Below are 21,386 nucleotides of genomic sequence, written 5' to 3' on the forward strand. Positions count from 1 at the left end.
GACCCCTTTTTCTCAAACTAACTTCAACATCTTGTCAACAAGAAAAAAAGCAGTATGAGAAAAGTAGCTAAACTGAAAAATAAAAGAGTAACGGAAACAGTCAGATGCTACAAAGTCGATGTCCCAAAAAAAAAACCTAATGTAGTAACTGAAACAATTAGAGGCTAATCAGCGATTAGACAAAGTCGATGTCCCAAAAAAAACTAACATAGTAACTGAATTACTGAAACATTTGTAGATGCTAAACAAAAAGATTAATTCCCTAGTGATCAAATCTAGCTAGGTCTCAAGTTTCGGCTTCTTAAAAAACCGGCTTTGAGGAGAACTTGTTGAAGCTGATTCTATAGCTAGCAGGCTAGTGCTTAAGGCAGTAGATGTCACCATTGAAACTCCGAGTAATCTAATGGCCTGCAAAATACATATATATAGGATGATCCTTGGATGTTGTTATTTGGATAAATATGTATGTTGGAATCAAATACAAACAAGAATCTTTTTGACAAAGCTTTTTTACCTCTTCTTTTGTCATATTGATCACTCGGATTTCGACATCATCAAGTCGGGTCTGTTTCTCCTTTAAGAATCCAATGGTTGAGGTTGAGTTCGAAGGAGTAACGATCAGATCATCTGTCACCATGAACTTTGTCCCTCTCTTCACAAACCCACTCGATTCACCAGTCTCATTGCCTTCTGTTTTCGGATCTATCGAAGTCACAGGAACGAGCTTATCCCAGTCATACACAAGTCGTTTACCAGAGTTTTCAGACAAACAGTACTCTCTGAAATGATCCACAGAGAAAGATACAAAACGGTAATAAGTTGGTGGCTGACGACGGGTTGTGACAACCTCACTTAGAAGCTGCTTCTGACACTTGTAGTAATGAGGAAGAACACATTTATAAGCTGAACCGGAATCATCAACACTCAATTCCTTGAAGCTTTTGCACAAGTTTTCAATGCATCCAAGGGTGACTCCGCTGCCCGAGATTTCCCATACAGATTCAAGAGGCATAGCAAGAAAAGAGAAGAGAAGATCAACAAAGTCTTCACCACATTCAACATACAGAATGTTCCCTTCCTCTTTCCTAACATATGCATTCAGCGTTATCGTTTCATCACCACCTTTTTTGATTCCTCTCTATCTTCACTGGGAGATGGACTCACCGTTTTATGAGTCCTCTTCATACCACGTGTGCTTTTCTTTTTCAGAAATGTATCGCTCAGTGGAGTATCCGATGTGAACATACACTCCAGCAAAGTCACTACCTAAAATCATTAAACTGGCTTAAGAACATGGAGGGTAAAGTCTAGTAGTAGTAGTAGTAGTAGAAGAAACATACATACCTCTTGGAGATTAACCTCGAGAATCATCTCAACCAACTTATCACAATCTGCATAGCCAAGATCTTTAAGAACATTGAGTGTAGAACCAACAGAGTTAACTTGCACTTTCAAATCATCAGTGATGATGAACGAAGTATGACCACCCCTCACAAATACTCCACCTTCAACACCACCTTTCCCTACGCTTCCTCGGCCACTTTCTCCTTGAAACTGAATCACTTCATCCATCAGATTCCCACAGATACACCTCGAGGTATTAAAGTTGCTATACCCTTTGCTACATTGTCCGCTTCTCACAAACATAGGGCACATGAAACACTTGGTAGCCTCGGAATCATCCACCTTCAGCTTAACCTTTTGACATTTCTCCTGATTCAAGCTCCCAGGATACAACAGCATTTGCTTGCAAGCTTCAGTACTGAAATGCTTCATGCCCATACTCACAACACTTCCATAGATGTTGTTGAAACAACCAATGGCTACTGAATGTGACTTCTGATGCATCTCTAGCAATCTAACGATTGTTCCCATAGGCAAAGTTGAAAAGCTAAAGAGTATATCGACGAAATCTTTACCGGACTCAGCGAATACAACTTTGTTCTTCTCTTCATCTATGAGTAGTTTCAAGTTTATCACCGAGTTCTCCATATCACCTGACATGTTTCGATTACAGAATCTGCATTGAATACATTTCAAAATCAATCAATCAAGATAATACCCCAAAATCAGAGCCATGATTGAGAGACAAAATTCGCATTGAAACAGTTAAAAAGGTAAGATCTTTACAAAAAAAAAAAAAAAAAAAAAAAAAAAACAATCTTTGACCTGATAGATTATGAACAGAAGCGAAAACGAACAAGGCCGGTTCTGTTTATATGTGCTAAAATCATATAAATAAGACTAAACAATTAACAGAAACATAAGACTAATGTCGCAAAACAAGAACGGGTTTGTTTCGATTAGAGACAGAGGAAACTGCAAACAGATCAATTCCTGGGAAAAAAAACTTGCGCTTGTAGATTCTCGAGAAAGAGGGAAACGAAAGATTGTACCTTTTTAGCTAAATGTCTTCTTCTTTGGTTATGATTTGACAGTGTGATTTGGGCGATTCTCTTCTCTCGATAGGCAGTTTTAGGGTTTGTAAACAGTGATGAACACTCGAGCGGGAACATATATACAATAAGGTTTTTTATTGTTAGTAAACCGGCGTAATTGAAAAAAATGGTTTAACTTAAACCGTTCAAGTTTTAATAATTTAACAAAATATTGAAGATACCAGAGTGACCATGATGTTTAACAAGATTGGTAGACCGTAGATTAATAATATTCTGCTTAAACCTCTCTCATTTTGTATATTTTTTTTTAAAAAAAAACTTTTAAATCCATTAAAAAACAAAAACAAAAAAACTTTTCTTTTTTACATAATAAGAATTTGAATGCTAAATGAACTCAACAATGTGAAAACAAATTGAACTTATGAAATCTCTAACGATCAATGATTAGGTCAAATGACGGGATCCAAAATCCGGTTAGTTCCCACATCATTTTGTCGATTTAGCATTCTAATATATTTTGTATATTTTAAAAAACCACTAAAATCTATGAAAATAACTTATTTACAAATCATAATAGGAACTTGAATGATAAATTAACATAACAATGTGAATACAAATTGGACTTATGAAATCTCTAACAATCAATGACTATGTCGAATGACAGGATCCAAAATCCGGTTAGTTTCACATCATATTGCACATTTTAATTCAAATTTCTATTATAAAATGTAAATAAGTTATTTTCATAAATTTTAATGGTGGGTTATAATAATAATAATAATAATAATAATAAATAAAAAAATCTGTGGAGGAAAATAATATTAGGGACAAAAATTAAATTAAGATGTGATAGAAATTGACCTCAGAATTTTCATGGGGTTGCAAAGGAGATAAGTAGTGGATTTGGGAACCCGAGATTTGAGGAAGGAGATTGTTGTAATTGTAAGCTATGGAAGAGTGTGTACCCATGTCATGTCATGAGGACGGCCTCTTGCTCTTGGCGCAGTTATTATCAGAGTAGACTAGGAAGATTTCGAATTCTTGATTCCACCGTAAAATAAGGAACTAGGTTAGCTAGTTGTGCTTTGACTTTATAGTTTACAGTACACCAAAGCAGCTTTTGAATCTATCACCACCACCATCATCATCATCTCATTCATTCACGTTTTTTCTGTAAGCAAAACCAGAGATTAAATCAACCATAAATCACATAATATTTAGTACTAATTACTAAGATCTGCACGGAAAAAAAAAACTCAGGGAAAAGTTTGATGTATTATTAGTAAAAAAAAAACTCACCGTACGTAGCAATTAAGAACAAGGGAGGCTTAAGAAGGTAAGGATCCGGTAAAAATAAGGAGAAAGATCGTCATTGAACTGGAAACACGACCTGAGGCTGAGATGATGACCCCAAACGTACTTGTGGAAACCCTAAGCTTGTAATTGCAGTCGCAGAATCCATTACGTAAAACGAATCGTTCTGCAAATATAAAAAAACAAGAATATATATCATTGTTACGAATTGGAAGAAGTAGGCATATATGATTGATTCTATACAGACGACGAAAGAATATGGAAGAGAGGATCAGAGATTAGAAAGAAGATGATACCGTGTTTGTAGTTTGCTGTGAAGATGAAAAACAGAGAGAATACGAACGACGATGGTGGTATAGTACATATAATAAGCATCAGAGAAAAGACTCCTCCTTGACCTTGTTATCAAATTCAAAAACAGATAACAAAAGGAAACAAGTCGCGGACTCGTTGTTATAAATTACTCAACGCGCATATCTCTTGCTTATAAAAAGGTAATTTTTTTTGTTACCGTTGTGATCAGTTTCCTTTTATATATTTATTTACTTATATATGTAATAAAAGTAGTATTGTTTTGCATAATACTAATAATAATAAGGGCACAGTAATATCATTGTTACCGTTACTAATAACAAAATAAAAAAATAAAGGAAACAAATGAACCCAAAAATTACTCAACGCATCTCTCTTACTTAAAAAAAAAAAAAAAAAATTGGTAATTGTTTTGTTATCAATTTCCTTCTTTTATTTTCTTTCTCTAATGAATATTACATAAACTCTCCTTGTAGACACGTATCTTCCATGTAGACACGTCGATTGATCTCTACAACAAAAACTTCATGATCCGTAAGATTGATCGGAGTAGAACAATCTCAGAGTCTGGTTTCGAGGATGGCTTTAGCCTTTAGAGAATCATCGTCCGACGATGAAGAAGATCAAATTAAAAGAATCTACGTCACATCAAATTAAAATGTATATGAGAATTGTTAATTATTATTACATATGTAGCTTTATCCGACATCCGTATATGAGTTAATTTAGATACATTTAAAAAAAAAAATTTGAGATATATCAACAATTCGAAATCAATTACTGTGCATATATCCTTGTGATACACGAAAATTTGATACGAATTAAGAATCGGAATTATGACATAAATAGAATTTGCCAACCCTAAGAACAACCATCCCAACTACGAACCTTAGTTTTCAGGTGTTGGTGAGAGACATTGACTTCCCCAAATATATAAAAATAAAAGTGGAGAGACTTGAGACTTCCACCTAAATGGCGCGTGGCCACCCACTCGCAACCTCTTTCTATGATTCGCTAATCGCTATATAAAATAATATATATATTACACACGTTTTGACATTTACATACATATAAGTATATAACTCACACATGTGTTTGTGTTGTCTCGATATAATTGCTTCTAGCGAATGGGTCAGTCAATTTTGAGTCTCATCTCATAAGTCCAATTTTTAAAAGCGTGTTATGATATCGACCAAGAGTCCTATGGTAGTGAGTCTGGTCCCTTTTGAGTTTTTGACGTCACCGGAGTTAGAACTCCACTTCCTCTTCTGTTCTTTTAAATATTTTTAAAAAATAAAATCCATCATTTCTTTTGGAGAATCGGTTTATGAGTCAAGAGAATCATATGGTCTTGAGAACGTGGATCGCGGTTCGGAGTGTTATGTGGTCTTGAGAACGTCGGTCGCGGTTCGGAGTGTTATATGCTCTTGAGACCACCAGAACATAATGTTAGACTGTGGATTAATCTTCCACTAAACTTTAATTAATGATAAGTAATTTGTTTGGTTGGCTTTTAATTGTTTTAAAGTCCATCATCTTAGGTACGTTACTACCATCTTAGTTCAAATGCTACATTACCGGTTGATGGATATTAATTAATGTTTATTAGTTTCTTATACATAACGTTTTCCTACGATGAGCTTTAGAAGTTTATTACATCAAAACGTTTTTTTATATTTAGGATATTCATGAGAATACACGTCAAGTATTTTAGCCACATTGTAGAATTATTTTCATAATTCACGTCAAATTTAAGCTGGGGCTCGTGTGTTAGTATATGAAACATTTACGCAACATGCTATTTAAGTTTTGTGGTGATCAGAAAAAAAAAAAGATGTGTCTATTTACAAAGTACATGAAGATGACTAGGTGATTTCCATCACTTAAGTTCGAAATTCTATTTATATCAAGTTATTTTCTAATATAGGTCTAAACTTCTAGACACAAAACGCATCTGAGCTAGCCATGATTTATACCGGCTTATAACCATTATTTAGCGATAGAATTATAATTCGAGCTCAGAAGTAAAATAAGTAACCAAAAACTGTGAATGATATTGATACTACTACTACTATCTCAAAAGGTTCATCATAATAGTTATTTTTTATGTAACTTGATGGAACTCCAACGGTTACAAAACTAAGTGGGTTGTATATATTTTTAAACGCATAAACAAGTCAGTCTTCTACAGACGTGTCTATTTGTTACCGAGAATCTTGGAACTGCCACGTCCCCTATTTAGTTCGCACATAGTTGGAGGGTATAACAAATATACAGTTCTTATGATCTCTTGGTAAAAAAAAAAAGCTCTGTGTAAAACGGAATAAATCATATTAGTCAATTTAGTTTTTGTATAGAAGTATTTGAATGTAAATCTAAACAGCGCTCAGTTATATATCCAAAAACGGCTTAAATTGGAGTATTCAAAGTCTTTCCAAATTAAGTATGGATTTTAAATTCATCAGATTGTGAAATATTTATGTCAACGATCTTTTTTGTTAGGTCGAAGTGTTTTAAACCAATACTCACTAGACTAGCTTACGTAGAGACTGACCAATTCCATTAATAAAACTATACATTAAAATAGCAAGTGTGTTTATGATGCAGTAAATTATCATTATAATAATACGGGTTATTGAATCCGACTGAAGAGAAGCGTAGTTATGACTTGTGAATAATATAGTAAGATTCTTTTGTTTTTTTTTATGATATGATTTTTATGGTACGGTGATTTACTTGTATACTTATATATATTACAAAATATTAATATAATGATCTTATTTATGTTATCGCAATAAATTATCTTTCACTAAATCTAGATTTAGATGTCTACTTGTGCATATATTTAATTGAAAAATAAAACGAAATCTAAAACAGTAGGAAATGTCGAATTTAATAATCAACAAATCATAAGTATGCAAATTTATTGCTATCTAAATTCTACGTGTCTAGTTTGGCAAATACAACTGAATATTATTATTAACCAATCCAATATCATTAAAATATAGATGATATTAAATAAATTTCTGTAATTATCGTTTACATCTCGAGACGTTATTAATCAAAACAAACAGATACACTATTTTGATACATTTTTTTTTTATAAGTAGATAAAATTATGTACTTTGTTATAGTAATGGCCGAACTTTCTTCGCCATGCAGACAACGGGGGTTTGCCTCCATACATTCTTCCACTTCTTCGACAAAACGGACGTAGATATTGCTACCTTGAGCCCAACGAAATTATGCTTCGCTATTCTTGTTACCTACTAATACTTCAAATTAATTTATTTTTGTCACAAGGTATTTTTGGTCCATTTTGATTTTAATTAATAATTTAAAATATACAGTAATTATTATTTCAAGTGTTATATGGGCTTTTTATGGGTCCAATTCAAACCCGATTGAGATCCACAATAACGGCGTCGCTTTGTCTGAGTTCTTCTCTGAAAGAAGAGTAAAGAAGAACATTACCAGAGAAATTCAAGTGAAGAAGAAGAGACCAAATTCAGAGAGCTTTTAATATTTTTTTCCCCCTCAGTCGAAATCAAATTGAGTCTCTCTCTCTCTCTCTCGTAAAAATGGTTGTTCACCGGATAAAACCATTCAGAATCTCCCGCGTAAAAGACCCTCTCACTCGATTCAAACCTCTCAAAACCTTGACAACATCTTCTTCATCACCCTCTCCCGAACTCGAACCCTCTTCTTCTTCAGCTTCTTCGTCTTCAGATTCAGATTCGTTCTTGGTAGAGAAGATTTGTTTCAGTTTGAAGCAAGGTAACAATAATAATAATAATAATAATAATAATGCGGCTTCGTTGAGAAATCAGCTAATTCGATTAAACCCTTTAGCCGTCGTTGAGGTTTTGTACCGCTGCCGCAATGATTTAAGTCTAGGTCAAAGGTTTATTTATCAATTAGGGTTTAATTTTCCGAATTTCAAGCATACATCTTTGTCTTTAAGCGCAATGATTCATGTTCTGGTGAGGAGTGGGAGATTATCTGATGCTCAGAGTTGTGTTCTTAGGATGATTAGGAGGAGTGGTGTTTCTAGGGCAGAGATTGTGAATGCCTTGGTTTCTACGTATAGTAACTGTGGTTCGAATGATTCGGTTTTCGATTTGTTGATTAGGACTTATGTGCAGGCTAGAAAGCTTAGAGAAGCACATGAGGCTTTTACATTGCTGAGAAGCAAAGGTTATACTGTTTCCATTGATGCTTGTAATGCTCTTATGGGAAGCTTGGTGAGGATTGGTTGGGTTGAACTGGCTTGGGGAGTTTATAGGGAGATTTCTAGGAGTGGTGTTGGTATGAATGTTTATACTCTCAATATCATGGTTAATGCTCTGTGCAAAGATGGTAAAATGGAAAAAATTGGATCTTTTTTATCGGAAGTACAAGAGAAGGGAGTTTATCCTGATATTGTAACATATAATACATTGATTAGCGCTTACTCTAGTAAAGGTCTCATGGAAGAGGCGTTTGAGTTGATGGATGCTATGCCGAGCAAAGGTTTTAGTCCTGGTGTTTATACTTATAACACTGTGATAAATGGACTGTGTAAGCATGGGAAATACGAGAGAGCCAAGGAAGTTTTCGCTGAGATGATGAGATCTGGTTTGAGTCCTGACTCCACTACCTACAGGTCGTTGCTTATGGAGGCATGTAAGAAGGGAGATGCAGTGGAAACGGAAAAGATTTTCAGTGATATGAGATCTAGGGAAATTGTTCCGGATTTGGTTTGTTTTAGCTCGATGATGAGTCTTTTTGCTAGGAGTGGAAATCTCGACAAGGCGTTAGTGTATTTTAACAATGTGAAGGAGGCTGGTCTGGTTCCTGACAATGTGATCTACACCATTCTTATCCAAGGGTATTGTAAAAAAGGTATGATCTCTGAAGCTATGAATTTGAGGAATGAAATGCTTCGGCAGGGTTGTGCTATGGATGTTGTTACCTACAACACCATTTTGCATGGGTTGTGCAAACGGAAAATGTTGAGGGAAGCTGATAAATTGTTCAACGAAATGACCGAAAGGGGTTTGTTTCCAGATTCTTACACTTTAACCATACTGATTGATGGACACTGTAAGCTCGGAAATCTGCATAACGCAATGGAGCTTTTTAAAAAGATGAAGGAAAAGAGAATTAAATTCGATGTTGTGACATACAACACACTGTTAGATGGGTTTGGTAAAGTAGGCGATATCGACACAGCGAAAGAGATATGGGCAGATATGGTATCAAGAGAGATACTTCCAACTCCAATATCTTACAGCATTATGGTTAACGCTTTGTGCAGTAAAGGCCATCTTTCTGAGGCATTTCGAGTTTGGGATGAAATGATCAGTAAAAGTATAAAGCCAACGGTTATGATTTGTAACTCTATGATAAAAGGATATTGCCGCTCTGGTAACGCCTCAGATGGAGAAAGCTTTTTGGAGAAGATGATCTCAGAAGGATTTGTGCCGGATTGCATCAGTTACAACACATTGATATACGGTTTTGTCAAAGAAGAAAACATGAGCAAAGCTTTTGGTTTGGTGAAGAAGATGGAGGAGAAGCAAGGAGGATTACTGCCTGATGTCTTTACATACAATTCGATCTTACATGGGTTTTGTAGACAAAATCAAATGAAAGAAGCAGAGGTTGTGCTGAGGAAGATGATCGAAAGAGGTGTAGAACCTGATAGGTCAACGTATACTTCTCTGATCAATGGATTTGTTTCTCAAGATAACTTAACAGAGGCATTTAGGTTTCACGATGAGATGTTGCAGAGAGGATTCTCCCCTGATGATCAATTCTGAATCTTGCTGAGTTCTGTGGCGATTACTCTACTTATATGAGTTGACATCGATGCGTTTTGGTCAAAGGACCAAAGATAGTGAGTGTTACTTCAGAAGCTCAAGGAACTTGATTTTCTTGAATAGCAAAATGGTCCCCGTACTTTATAACATCTCATATTAGACCTCAGTTTATTGTAATCGATCATTTAAGTCCTTCATACCGTACGCATTCCTTTTTTCTTTTGGGGATTCCCAAATTTTGTTTTATTTAGTCAAATCTTTGTTTCAATACAAAAGTAATATATATGAAAGTTGAAACGGAGGTACCATGGTTGTATGTTTAAACTCTTATCATTCTAGTAGTACAACAACAAATGTACCAAGGAAGAATCAAGAATGAAAAGTACAATTATAAAATTGGGCTGCGGCTAAAAAAGACGTGTCGGCGATGTCGGTGGGGACGGTCCTGACGGAGAACAAGAATAACACTCCGTACGCGTTAGTTCTTTATCTAGCAGACGTGAGTTGTATTGTATAGATAGATAGCAGACAAAAACATATTCTACTTCTCAATCATTTTTAAGAAAAAAAGAATAATTTTATAAATACTTTTGAAATTTCGTCTACTTTGAAAAGTCAGATTCATTGAAGGACTTTAAAAACATTCAAATGTATTATGTATATGAGAATTGTTAATTATTATTACATATGTAGCTTTATCCGACATCCGTATATGAGTTAATTTAGATACATTTTTTTAAAAAAATGAGCTATATCAACAATTCTAAATCAACTACTGTGCATATCCTTGTGATACACGAAAATTTGATACGAATTCAGAATCGGAATTATGACATATATAGAATTTGCCAACCATATCAACAATTCTAAATCAACTACTGTGCATATCCTTGTGATACACGAAAATTTGATACGAATTCAGAATCGGAATTATGACATATATAGAATTTGCCAACCATATCAACAATTCTAAATCAACTACTGTGCATATCCTTGTGATACACGAAAATTTGATACGAATTCAGAATCGGAATTATGACATAAATAGAATTTGCCAACCCTAAGAACAACCATCCCAACTACGAGCCTTAGTTTTCAGGTGTTGGTGAGAGACATTGACTTCCCCAAATATATAAAAACAAAAGTGGAGAGACTTGAGACTTCCACCTAAATGGCGCGTGGCCACCCACTCGCAACCTCTTTCTATGATTCGCTAATCGCTATATAAAATAAAATATATTAAACACGTTTTGACATTTACATACATGTGTTTGTGTTTTGTCTCGATATAGTTTGCTTCTAGCGAATGGGTCAGTCAATTTTGAGTCTCATCTCATAAGTCCAATTTTTAAAAGCGTGTTATGATATCGACCAAGAGTCCAATGGTAGTGACTAGTGACTCTGCTCCCTTTTGAGTTTTTGACGTCACCGAGAGTTAGAACGCCACTTCCTCGTCTGTTCTTTTAAATATTAAAAAAAAAAATACATCATTTCTTTTGGAGAATCGGTTTATGAGTCAAGAGAAATCATATGGTCTTGAGAACGTGGATCGCGGTTCGGAATGTTATGTGGTCTTGAGAACGTGGGTCGCGGTTCGTAGTGTTATATGCTCTTTGAGACCACCAGAACATAATGTTAGACTGTGGATTAATCTTCCACTAAACTTTTTAATTAATGATAAGTAATTTGTTTGGTTGGCTTTTAATTGTTTTAAAGTCCATCATCTTAGGTACGTTACTACCATCTTAGTTCAAATGCTACATTACCGGTTGATGGATATTATTAATGTTTATTAGTTTCTTATACACAACGTTTTCCTACGATGAGCTTTAGAAGTTAAATTACATCAAAACGTCTTTTTATATTTAGGATATTCACGAGAATACACGTCAAGTATTTTAGCAACATTGTATAATTATTTTCATAATTCACGTCAAATTTAAGCTGGGGCTCGTGTTAGTATATGAAACATATACGCAACAGCTATTTAAGTTTTGTGGTGATCAGAAAAAAAGATGTGTCTAATTTACAAAGTACATGAAGATGACTAGTTGATTTCCATCACTTGAGTTAGACACAAAACGCATCTGAGCTAGCCATGATTTATACCGGGTTAGCCATCATTATTTAGCGATAGAATTATAATTCGAGCTCAGAAGTAAAATAAGTAATCAAAAACTGTGAATGATATTGATACTACTACTATCTCAAAAAGGTTCACTCATGATAATTATTTTTTATGTAACTTGATGGAACTCCAACGGTTACAAAACTAAGTGGGGTTGTATATATTTTTAAACGCATAAACAAGTCAGTCTTCTACAGACGTGTCTATTTGTTATCGAGAATCTTGGAACTGCCACGTCCCCTATTTAGTTCGCACATAGTTGGAGGGTATAACAAATATACAGCTGCTCTTATGATCTCTTTGTAAAAAATAGCTCGATGAAAAACGGAAGAATTTGTATATACTAGTCCATTTAGTTTTTGTAGAGTAGTATTTGAATGTTATTCGGTATGGGCATCATATTAATCAAAGAACCAACAAGAGTAAAGGGGCGTAGGAAGAGGACAAAGCGATTTGGGAAATCGAGGAACGTTCGAATTTATCCTAAAAGGCCTTTTCCCTTTTTAATACTCAGAACTTACATAAAGGCCATCATTGTGAGGCCATCTTTATAGGCATCTTTATAGGCATAACACCAAGAATGTTCTTAGTCCAAAAAAATTAGAAAATAATAAATAGTGGTATAAGAACACCAAAATCAGTTCTTAATGTAGAACTGTTCTTGGCTCAGTTCTAAGCTGATGTGGCAAGCTGTGAATGGATATTATTTTTTGTAAACAATTTTTCACAAATTAAAAGAGGATTTGATTGAGAATATATAGAATAAATTTGGACATTAAACTATATATTAATTAAATAAAATGTTTGTGTGCTTTAATTAAGTAATATGTTTTTTTTTTCTTTTTTTAATGTTTTTTTGTTTCATAAAATTTTGTTATTGTATTCTGAATTTTAGTAAAAGTTTTATAAGTTTGCAATTTAAATGTTATTTTATAAGTTTTTATAATTGTAATATGTTTAACATTATTATATTATTAAATCTTATGATCTTAAACATGTTCCCCCAATAACTAACTTTTTAACAAAAGATCTTAACTACTGATCTTACATTATTTTCATAATATATTTACTCTAAGAACATCCAAAATAGTTCCCCCTATAAAGATGCCCTTATATTGTTTTCACATGTAATTTGCATACTCTTCTTTCTTTTTTTTTTTTTTTTTAATTAAACCCATAATTTTCAATCGATTTTGTTCAAGTGAATAAATATGAAAACGTTCATTTTTTACATCTTATAAGTGAACGAATTATGATTTATAAATGTCTTATGTCACTATATAATATGGAACCGTATGATCTGTATACGAAAAGAAATATTAACTGTTTAATTATTAGCTACACGTAATCTCTCTAGCGTATAGTGATTTAGGTTTTCTACTATGTTCTTAGAAAGGAAAAAGATAAATGCGTGATAAGTAGTGTGACGGGCTAACTAACTAATATTGTTGAATAAAGTAACAAAATTAACTAGCTAGTAAAGCTACTGGTCTTATTTAAACTGGCCCTGTTTTTAGAATTCTGACATTAAGAAATAAGGATAATTGACTGCATGATGAATACACTTGCTATTTTAATGTATAGTCTTGTTAATGGAATAGGTCAGTCTCGACGTATTACGTAAATCTAGTCTAGTGAGTATTGGTTAAAACACTTCAATCTAAAAAAGATCGTTGACATAAATATTTCACAATCTGATGCATTTAAAATCCATACTTAATTTGGAAGGACTTTGAAATCTCCAATTTAACCCGTTTTTGGATATATATATATATATATATAACTGAGCAGCGCTGTTAGATTTACAATTCAAACAGTAAAAATGTAAAATACATTACAACTAGTATTCGATTATATTTGATACGGAGTACAAAATTTTCAGTAGGTTTAGTATATCTAAACACGGTTTACTGAATCCAAAAGAAGAAGAATAAGAGTAGTTATGATTTATGAATGGAAAATAATAGTAAGACTTTTTGTTTTTATTTTTTATGATTTGATTTTTATGGTACGGTGATTTACTTGTATAGTTATATTACAAAATACTAATATAATGATCTTATCTAGGTTATCGTAATAAATATCTTTCACTAAATCTGGATGTCTATCAAATAAAGAGATTTCACTAAAAATGAAAAAAACTGTTTGTTATATATTTTACAAAACAAACTGTGTTTATCTTTCGCCGACGTGCAAACAATTATTGACTTATGCATATTTAATTAAAAAAATAAAACGAAATCTAAAACAGTAAGAAATGTCGAATTTAATAATCAACAAAATCATCAATATGCAAATTTATTGCTATCTAAATTCTACGTGTCTAGTTTGGTAAATACAACCAAATATTATTAACCAATCCAATATCATTAAAATATAGATGATATTAAATAAATTTATGTAATTATCATTTATCAACCAAAACAACTATATATACACTATCTTGATACATTTTATTTTATTTTTTTCAACTAGATTAAAATTAGTGTATACTTATTTACAGATACTACATAAATATACAACTAAAAAAAAAAACAATTTCGACAAATAAATTGTGAAGGTTTCTAGGAACTTTAGTAGCAAGTTTCGTAGTTGTATAAAGGACAAGTTTTACATGTGAATTAAAAGAAAACTCCAAATAACAAAGAAGCATAAAAAGACTTTTATATTCGACAAACAAAAATAAAACGACTTTTATATTAGACAAAATCAAAACGACTTTTTAGCTTTAGAGCTCACATATATATATATATATATCTTCGACCCAAAATATATTTGGAGACTCAAAGAGAGAGGAAAAATAAAAATAAAAAGAATTCGAGAGAGATTGTTTTTTTTGTCTGCTCGGCCTGAGATCACGCTTAAGTTATATTTAAGGGTGAGAGAGAGAGAGAGAGAGAGAGAGAGACGAAGAACAATAGAGAGATATCATTTGATTCCTAATATATCATTTTTTTTGTTCATTCATTCTTTAAAAAATTCCCCTGTTTTTTTCCCGGTGGCCACATGTCAGTCGGCGTTCCGGTGAACCCTTCGAGCAGCAGCCAATTACCGGCGCCGCCAACAACAACAACAACAAGACGGCGCGTAGCTGATTCACAAGAAGATCATTGCACCGTCGTTGTCGGAGGAGGAGGAGGAGGAAACACAGTGATTTACGTCCCCGACGAGGAAGAAACCGCCACAAGCTGCGGCGTCGGAGGAGGAGGATCGTTGTCGTCGTCGTGTTGTCCAAGTGGTTCACACCACAATTACGTCGTCGGGTTCTTGTCTCTCCGTAAATTCAGGCTCGTGTGGATGCTTATGGTTGAGAACAAATCTCAATGGACGGCTGGGATTGGTCGTAACATGAGATCGGCGACAAATCTTGGCCGTTTGATTTTAATTCTATTGTCCATCCTCGTCTTCACTTTCTTCCTCATCGTTGCTATCTCCGGACGACGGCAGCAAAGACACGTGGACAAACATGAGTTCGTCGTTTCTATACATCCTAGACCAACGATTGAGAAGATCATTAGAGAAGAAGAATCATCATCTACTTCTTTTCAAGTCCTCCTTCCAAATTCAAGATCGGTAAGTTCATATTTTCATAAAACAGAGTCGACAAAATAAAGTTTTATTTCCGCGTTTTTTTTTTCCGGGGAAAAAAAAAAAAAAAACAGAACCCATGTTTACGATTCTGTTCGTGTCGACAAAAATTCGGAGGTGAATCTAAATTAAAATACACAAATTATGTATTTTCTTTATTAGTGGATTAGTTTTTCGTAGAAGGATTTTTCTAAAGTTCGTTAAAAATATAATTTAAAGAATATTTTTTGCCAAATACGAAGTCATCGTGGGTCTGCTCCATTCGTTATTGAATTTTCTAGCGGTTGACTTGATTTTTTTAGTTGTTTTTATAACTAATCCAATAGTACTACTTTTACACTAGCTAAAATCATTATGACATCAGCTTTTAAAGATTAACTAGTGTACGTTGGCCCATTGGGCTTATTCATCATTAATCATGTGTCTCATTTCATTTTGTGAACTAATTTTTGCTTTTTTGTCCCAACAGATCCCAGAGATTTGGAATCAACCAGAGACTGGTAACTATCAGAAGTGCATGGCTCGTCCTAAGAACCAAAGTAAGTTTCATCATTTCTTCTCTTCAACTCCGGGGGAAAAAGAAGACGAGAGAAACATCTGACCTAATAATCGTTTTTTGTTTTGTTTAGAACCAATCAAGAAAACTAATGGGTATCTTCTTGTTCACGCCAATGGTGGTTTGAATCAGATGAGAACTGGTGTAAGTTTCTCTTTCTTCTTCTGCTTTTATGTTTCCAGCATAAGATTTTCTTGTATCCTCAATTTATTTCTTCTTTACAGATATGTGATATGGTCGCTATCGCTAAAATCATGAACGCAACTCTTGTTCTTCCGTTTCTTGACCATTCATCTTTCTGGAGTGATCCTAGGTAAACCATTATCATCATCATAACCATCATCATCATCATAAAAAATTCAGCATCATTTAATAAACTAATCAAGCTCTGTATCCATCCTCTTCTCAGCACGTTTAAGGACATTTTTGACTGGAAACATTTCATCAAAGCACTAGCAGAAGATGTCCAAATTGTCGAGTATTTACCTCCAGAATTTGCTTCCATTAAGCCTCTTGAAAAGAATCCTGTGTCCTGGTCCAAGGTAAACCTTTGTTAACTTCTCTGTTTACTCTTTAGGTTATTCAGCAATTTTAACTAACTCTGTAATGGTTTTGTTGGTGGCAGTCGAGTTATTACAGAAACTCAATAGCCAAGTTACTGAAGAAGCATAAGGTGATTGTATTCAATCACACTGATTCTCGTCTAGCGAACAACAGTCCACCTCCTTCGATCCAGCGTCTTAGATGTCACGCAAACTATGAAGCTCTTCGTTACTCTGAAGAAATAGAGAATCTAAGCAATGTTCTCTCTTCAAGACTTAGAGAAAAAAACGAACCCTACCTTGCTCTTCACTTACGGTACAAGTTACCACTATTACTACTCCCTCTCTCTCTTATGAATGAAGCTGAGAATCATCTATTAATTGAGTTTTTTGCCTTATAGGTACGAGAAAGACATGTTGGCGTTTACCGGATGCAATCACAGTCTATCCCATGAAGAATCGATTGATCTTGAGAAGATGAGGTATAGTATACCGCATTGGAAAGAAAAAGTAATCAATGGTACAGCACGGCGTCTTGAAGGTAATTGCCCTATGACGCCACGTGAAGCTGCTGTGTTCCTCAAGGCAATGGGGTTTCCTTCGACAACGAAGATCTACATTGTCGCAGGAAAGATCTACGGCCAGAAGAGTATGACCGCATTCCACGAAGAGTTCCCAAACGTTTTCTTTCACTCTACATTGGCCACCGAGGAAGAGCTTTCGACTATTACACCTTACCAGAACAGATTAGCTGCTCTTGATTACAATTTAGCACTCGAAAGCGATGTTTTTGCTTATACTTACGATGGAAACATGGCCAAAGCAGTTCAGGGTCACCGGAGATTCGAAGGGTTTAGAAAAACGATCAATCCCGATAGGTACGGTATATCTTTCTTGTGTGAAAAGAAACCCTTTTCTGTACTTAAGACTGACATTTTACGGTGGGTTTTTCAGGCACAGGTTCGTGAGATTGATAGATAGGCTCGATGCGGGACTTATATCATGGAAAGATTTCTCGTCGAAGGTTAAGAAACTACATCAGAATAGAGTAGGAGCACCGTATCTTAGGCGGCCAGGAAAGGCAGGCCCAAAGTTGGAGGAGAATTTCTATGCTAACCCTCTTCCAGGTTGCTTGTGCGATACGTCTGAGGAGCAAACCGGCCTTAACCGGTTTGAAAGACCAAGTCTACGAGCACAATCTCTGAGATAAAAGGGTAGAACGATTTATTCATTAAGTTTATACGCACATACACAACGGTGGGAACACACAAGTTTTGGTTTTTCTTTTCTGTTCACTTGTAGATTAGGGTTTTTATTTAAGTATTCTAACTGTACTAGGAAATTAGAGAACTATAAGCAAGATTTGTAAATTCAGCTATCAAATACGAATCATTGCTTATACAAATGACTTCGAAAAATTAAATTCGAAATCTGCTGTACTTACAGCAATGATGAATCTCTAGATTGAGAGGAAGGGGACCACGGGAGACACTACACATTCCACTGTTACTCTCCTCTCACTTTCTAATCGGTCAAGACAGAGAAAAGACACAGAGAAAGATGTCTGAAAGTGGCAACTGATTATAAATGCATTTTGTAGAATTCACGAGAATCCCTTTGCTTTCTTTTTTGGAACAAACTCTCTCCTACTTCAATACCTTCACGTCTCCTTTTGTGTCCTCAAATGAGTGAAGGAAAACAAAACAAAAAAGAAGAAGAAGAAGACAATATAACATTAATCAAGATTTTTTAATTAATACATATATTGTAAGATTCTAACATGTGAAAACTTATCTCACCAAATTCTGCAACTAACAAAAAAACAAACAGAAGAAGAAGAAGAGGAAGGACACCAGAATTTACATTACAAACAACAAAGACAAAAACAACATTCTAAAAAAAGACCACCAAACTACTTCTTCCCTTCTTCTTCTTCAACAGCATCTGTTTTCATCACAACCATATCAGACTTTTCATTAGCACATTCCTCAGGAACTATAGCCATTGACTGCCTATTACCACATATTGTCCAAAGGTATAACGCTAACATCGCTCCTAAAGTTCCACAAACCGCACCCAAAACCAATGCACTAAGCATTCTCCATATACATCTGCCTTTACCCTTAACTTCCAATGTCTTCTCCCCCTCCTTAACAGTCTTAACAACTTCATCTGGATCAAGCGGCTGTGAATGAATCCTCATCGAAGGATGTCTCAGTTTAAAACTCCATGAATAAAGATAATGCGGCCTAGAAGAGTTCCCATTTGCAGAGGTTAACCCAACCATAAACTTCCCATCTTTCCATATCTTAGCCAAGTCTACTGAGTAAGAGACAAATGGATCGATCGGCTTCAAGGCATTAGATAAACTCACACGAACCTCTATTCTCTTTGAACTGGCCTCATAATCAATCCAACAATTCAATCTCTTCTCTCCACTGAATTGGTCACCTAAAGATGATAACTTTCTAATTTTACCAGATTCAGGTCTACCAACTAAGATCCCTACACGATTCCCTTTCTTGGAGATACCAAACGGAACAGCAACAACCTTGTGTTGCAATAAGAACCCAAGACCAGATGAACTACTGTTATTATTATTACCCTTTCTACCAAACGACCTAAGATCCAAACCAGTTGGAACCATTAGAAAAGCCAGAACACTACCAATCTCATCAGACATCGAAAACGAGAAACTAGTGGAGAATGATCCGGAAAAGTTTCTCTCTTTACCTTGAAACAGTCTGATGGGTTGCCTGTAAACGACTCGTCCTTCACTCCGACTCACTGAGTCAGTCAATTGAATCGATGGACCGCCGTTAACAAGCTTAGAATCTCCAAACAGAGCAACATTCTCGTCAAAGCTCGGAGATTTCACAAACCCATTAAACAAAAACGAGGGATTTGCATCTGTATCAGCCATTGTTTGGTAAATCTCGAAGCAGCATAAAACGAGCAGAAAAGCTAGGGTTTTGAACACCGCCATAGCCGCAACTGGGATTGAGCTTCAAGAATCAAAGTAAAGGAGCTTCCTTTTTCTCTTCTTCTTCCTTCTTAGATGGAATATTTAGGATTCTTGAATGAGTTCCAGTTTTCAAGAATTTAGGGTTTTTCTTTTTAATCGATGTGTGGATTTTGGTGAAGGAGAAGGAGAAGGGAATTAAATAAGAATTAAAGACATCGTCTTTGGAGGAACCTTTGATTCGCTCTCAAACACACTCTCAGTGGTTTGCTGAGTAAGGTAAAAAAAATTCAATTAATGCGATCTCTGTTCTTATACCCACTTCTTTTATCTTCTCTCTTTCGTAGCCCCCATGTTCTCGATTGTGACATTTTAACCCCACTCTTTCTATTTTTTTTTTTAAATCTAAAATCTAATCAATAGGTGTAAAGCCAATTATTAAATCAAAACATCGTATTCGAGAATTATGATGTTACAATAAGATTAGGTCATAACCTTTTTTATTTTAGATAGTGCAAAAGAAATCATATTTATTGTCCATTGAGAAAAAGGAAATAGGGAAAATGTGGGGTTTAAGATAATAAAGGTGAAATTGTTGGCGGAAAGAAGAAGATGGAATCTATAAAAGGATCTCGTATCCTCTCTTATTGTATTAATGGGTTAATTAGTGGACAACCATTTATTATGTTTTATGTTACCTAGTTTATTTAATTTAAAATGCTTAAAAGGTTCAAAATTAAAAGGTTAAACAAAAAAAAAAATAACATGCTAGTGGCTTTGTCCGTCGTTGAGTTCAAAATGCTCGCATAGGCAAAGTTTGGGTATTTTTCATTTAATGCGAAATTGTACAATGTTTAAAACCATAGTAGTATAGAAAGAACTCGTTTTCTATATATATGCTGCATAGGACGAATCTATATAAATAACCACAGTTAGTGGAACCTCTCGCTTGCAAGGTTGAAAGAGAGTGACTTCAACTCTAAGAACCTTCTCCTTTGGCAGCATCTTGTTTATCTTATTAGAAAATTGGTTTACAATGTCTTTTTTTCTTTTCTTTACATTCTCTGCTCAGAAACAATTCTAGATTTTTCCAACTACTGTATATGTAGTTATTCGGTGTCTTAATGCTAAAATATTAATTATTGAAAACTACGGTTTATTTTATACTTATATCCACATATAGTCACATGCAGCCTAATAATTAAATAATTAAGTACAATAATAGTATGTGAGTGGAGGAGGAAGGAAATCAATGTTTCAAATCACTATTAGCATCGTCACAAGAAAAAATGAAATGAAAATATGTGCATGTGCATCACATATAAGTTAATTCATTTAAATTAGTAATCACGACTATGTTTATGAGTTTTAGTGACAATTCTTTTCTATGGAATGCTTTAGAATTTTCAATAAAATCTACGTGCTATATACTGTTATTCGTTCGTTTAACTTTTGATATAAAAAAAAAAAAAAAAGAAGAAGAAAACAATGCGAATTCATAATAGTCGATGTTTAAGAGATGCATGAACTACTTTTCCGAGTTGATTCTACTGTTATATATATAGTATTATTTTGTGGTGAGATACTCTTTTTTTTTTTTTTTTTTTTTACTACTATAGTCTATATAGCTTTTGTCAGTTTTGGTGATATTTTGCAGCTTATTGACGATTTATTCTTCTAGTTTACGTATGAATACTGAAACGAATATTGTTGGGACATAATTAAATGCGTTGTTCGGGGCAATTGGGCAAATGAATAGTTCAGTCCAGTTAAATAAAATG

The 21,386-nt window shown here is 34.4% G+C and overlaps 3 protein-coding genes and 1 pseudogene across 5 annotated transcripts; 2 read left to right on the forward strand and 2 right to left on the reverse strand.

Moving 5' to 3' along the window:
- Positions 1-53: 53 nt before the first annotated feature.
- On the reverse strand, positions 54-4,147 carry LOC104768355 (uncharacterized; annotated as a pseudogene). Its single transcript, XR_015593635.1, has 6 exons — positions 4,010-4,147; positions 3,699-3,879; positions 2,397-3,570; positions 1,345-2,020; positions 515-1,266; positions 54-408 (listed from the first exon to the last, which is right to left on the reverse strand). The product of XR_015593635.1 is annotated as an uncharacterized LOC104768355 (transcript).
- Positions 4,148-7,446: 3,299 nt separating this feature from the next.
- On the forward strand, positions 7,447-10,130 carry LOC104768356 (uncharacterized). Of its 2 annotated transcripts, XM_087504242.1 has the most exons (2): positions 7,447-7,802; positions 8,171-10,130. In XM_087504242.1, the coding sequence occupies exon 2, from the start codon at positions 8,258-8,260 to the stop codon at positions 9,827-9,829; it is 1,572 nt and encodes a 523-aa protein (XP_087360368.1). In that variant the 5' UTR covers positions 7,447-7,802; positions 8,171-8,257; the 3' UTR covers positions 9,830-10,130. The 2 variants fall into 2 exon arrangements, with proteins under 2 accessions (XP_087360368.1, XP_010490605.1); XM_010492303.2 differs by having other exon boundaries at positions 7,468-10,130.
- Positions 10,131-14,419: 4,289 nt separating this feature from the next.
- Positions 14,420-18,048, forward strand: LOC104768357 (protein FRIABLE 1). Its single transcript, XM_010492304.2, has 8 exons — positions 14,420-15,530; positions 16,015-16,084; positions 16,175-16,245; positions 16,326-16,414; positions 16,511-16,643; positions 16,727-16,959; positions 17,045-17,521; positions 17,598-18,048. The coding sequence occupies exons 1-8, from the start codon at positions 14,964-14,966 to the stop codon at positions 17,851-17,853; spliced, it is 1,896 nt and encodes a 631-aa protein (XP_010490606.1). The 5' UTR covers positions 14,420-14,963; the 3' UTR covers positions 17,854-18,048.
- A 310-nt stretch (positions 18,049-18,358) lies between these two features.
- Positions 18,359-19,904, reverse strand: LOC104768358 (L-type lectin-domain containing receptor kinase IV.2-like). Its single transcript, XM_010492305.3, has one exon. The coding sequence runs from the start codon at positions 19,627-19,629 to the stop codon at positions 18,556-18,558; it is 1,074 nt and encodes a 357-aa protein (XP_010490607.1). The 5' UTR covers positions 19,630-19,904; the 3' UTR covers positions 18,359-18,555.
- Positions 19,905-21,386: the final 1,482 nt, after the last annotated feature.

This window comes from Camelina sativa, chromosome 20, assembly GCF_030686135.1.
Source record: "Camelina sativa cultivar CO46 ecotype springtype chromosome 20, ASM3068613v1".
NCBI lineage: Eukaryota > Viridiplantae > Streptophyta > Magnoliopsida > Brassicales > Brassicaceae > Camelina > Camelina sativa.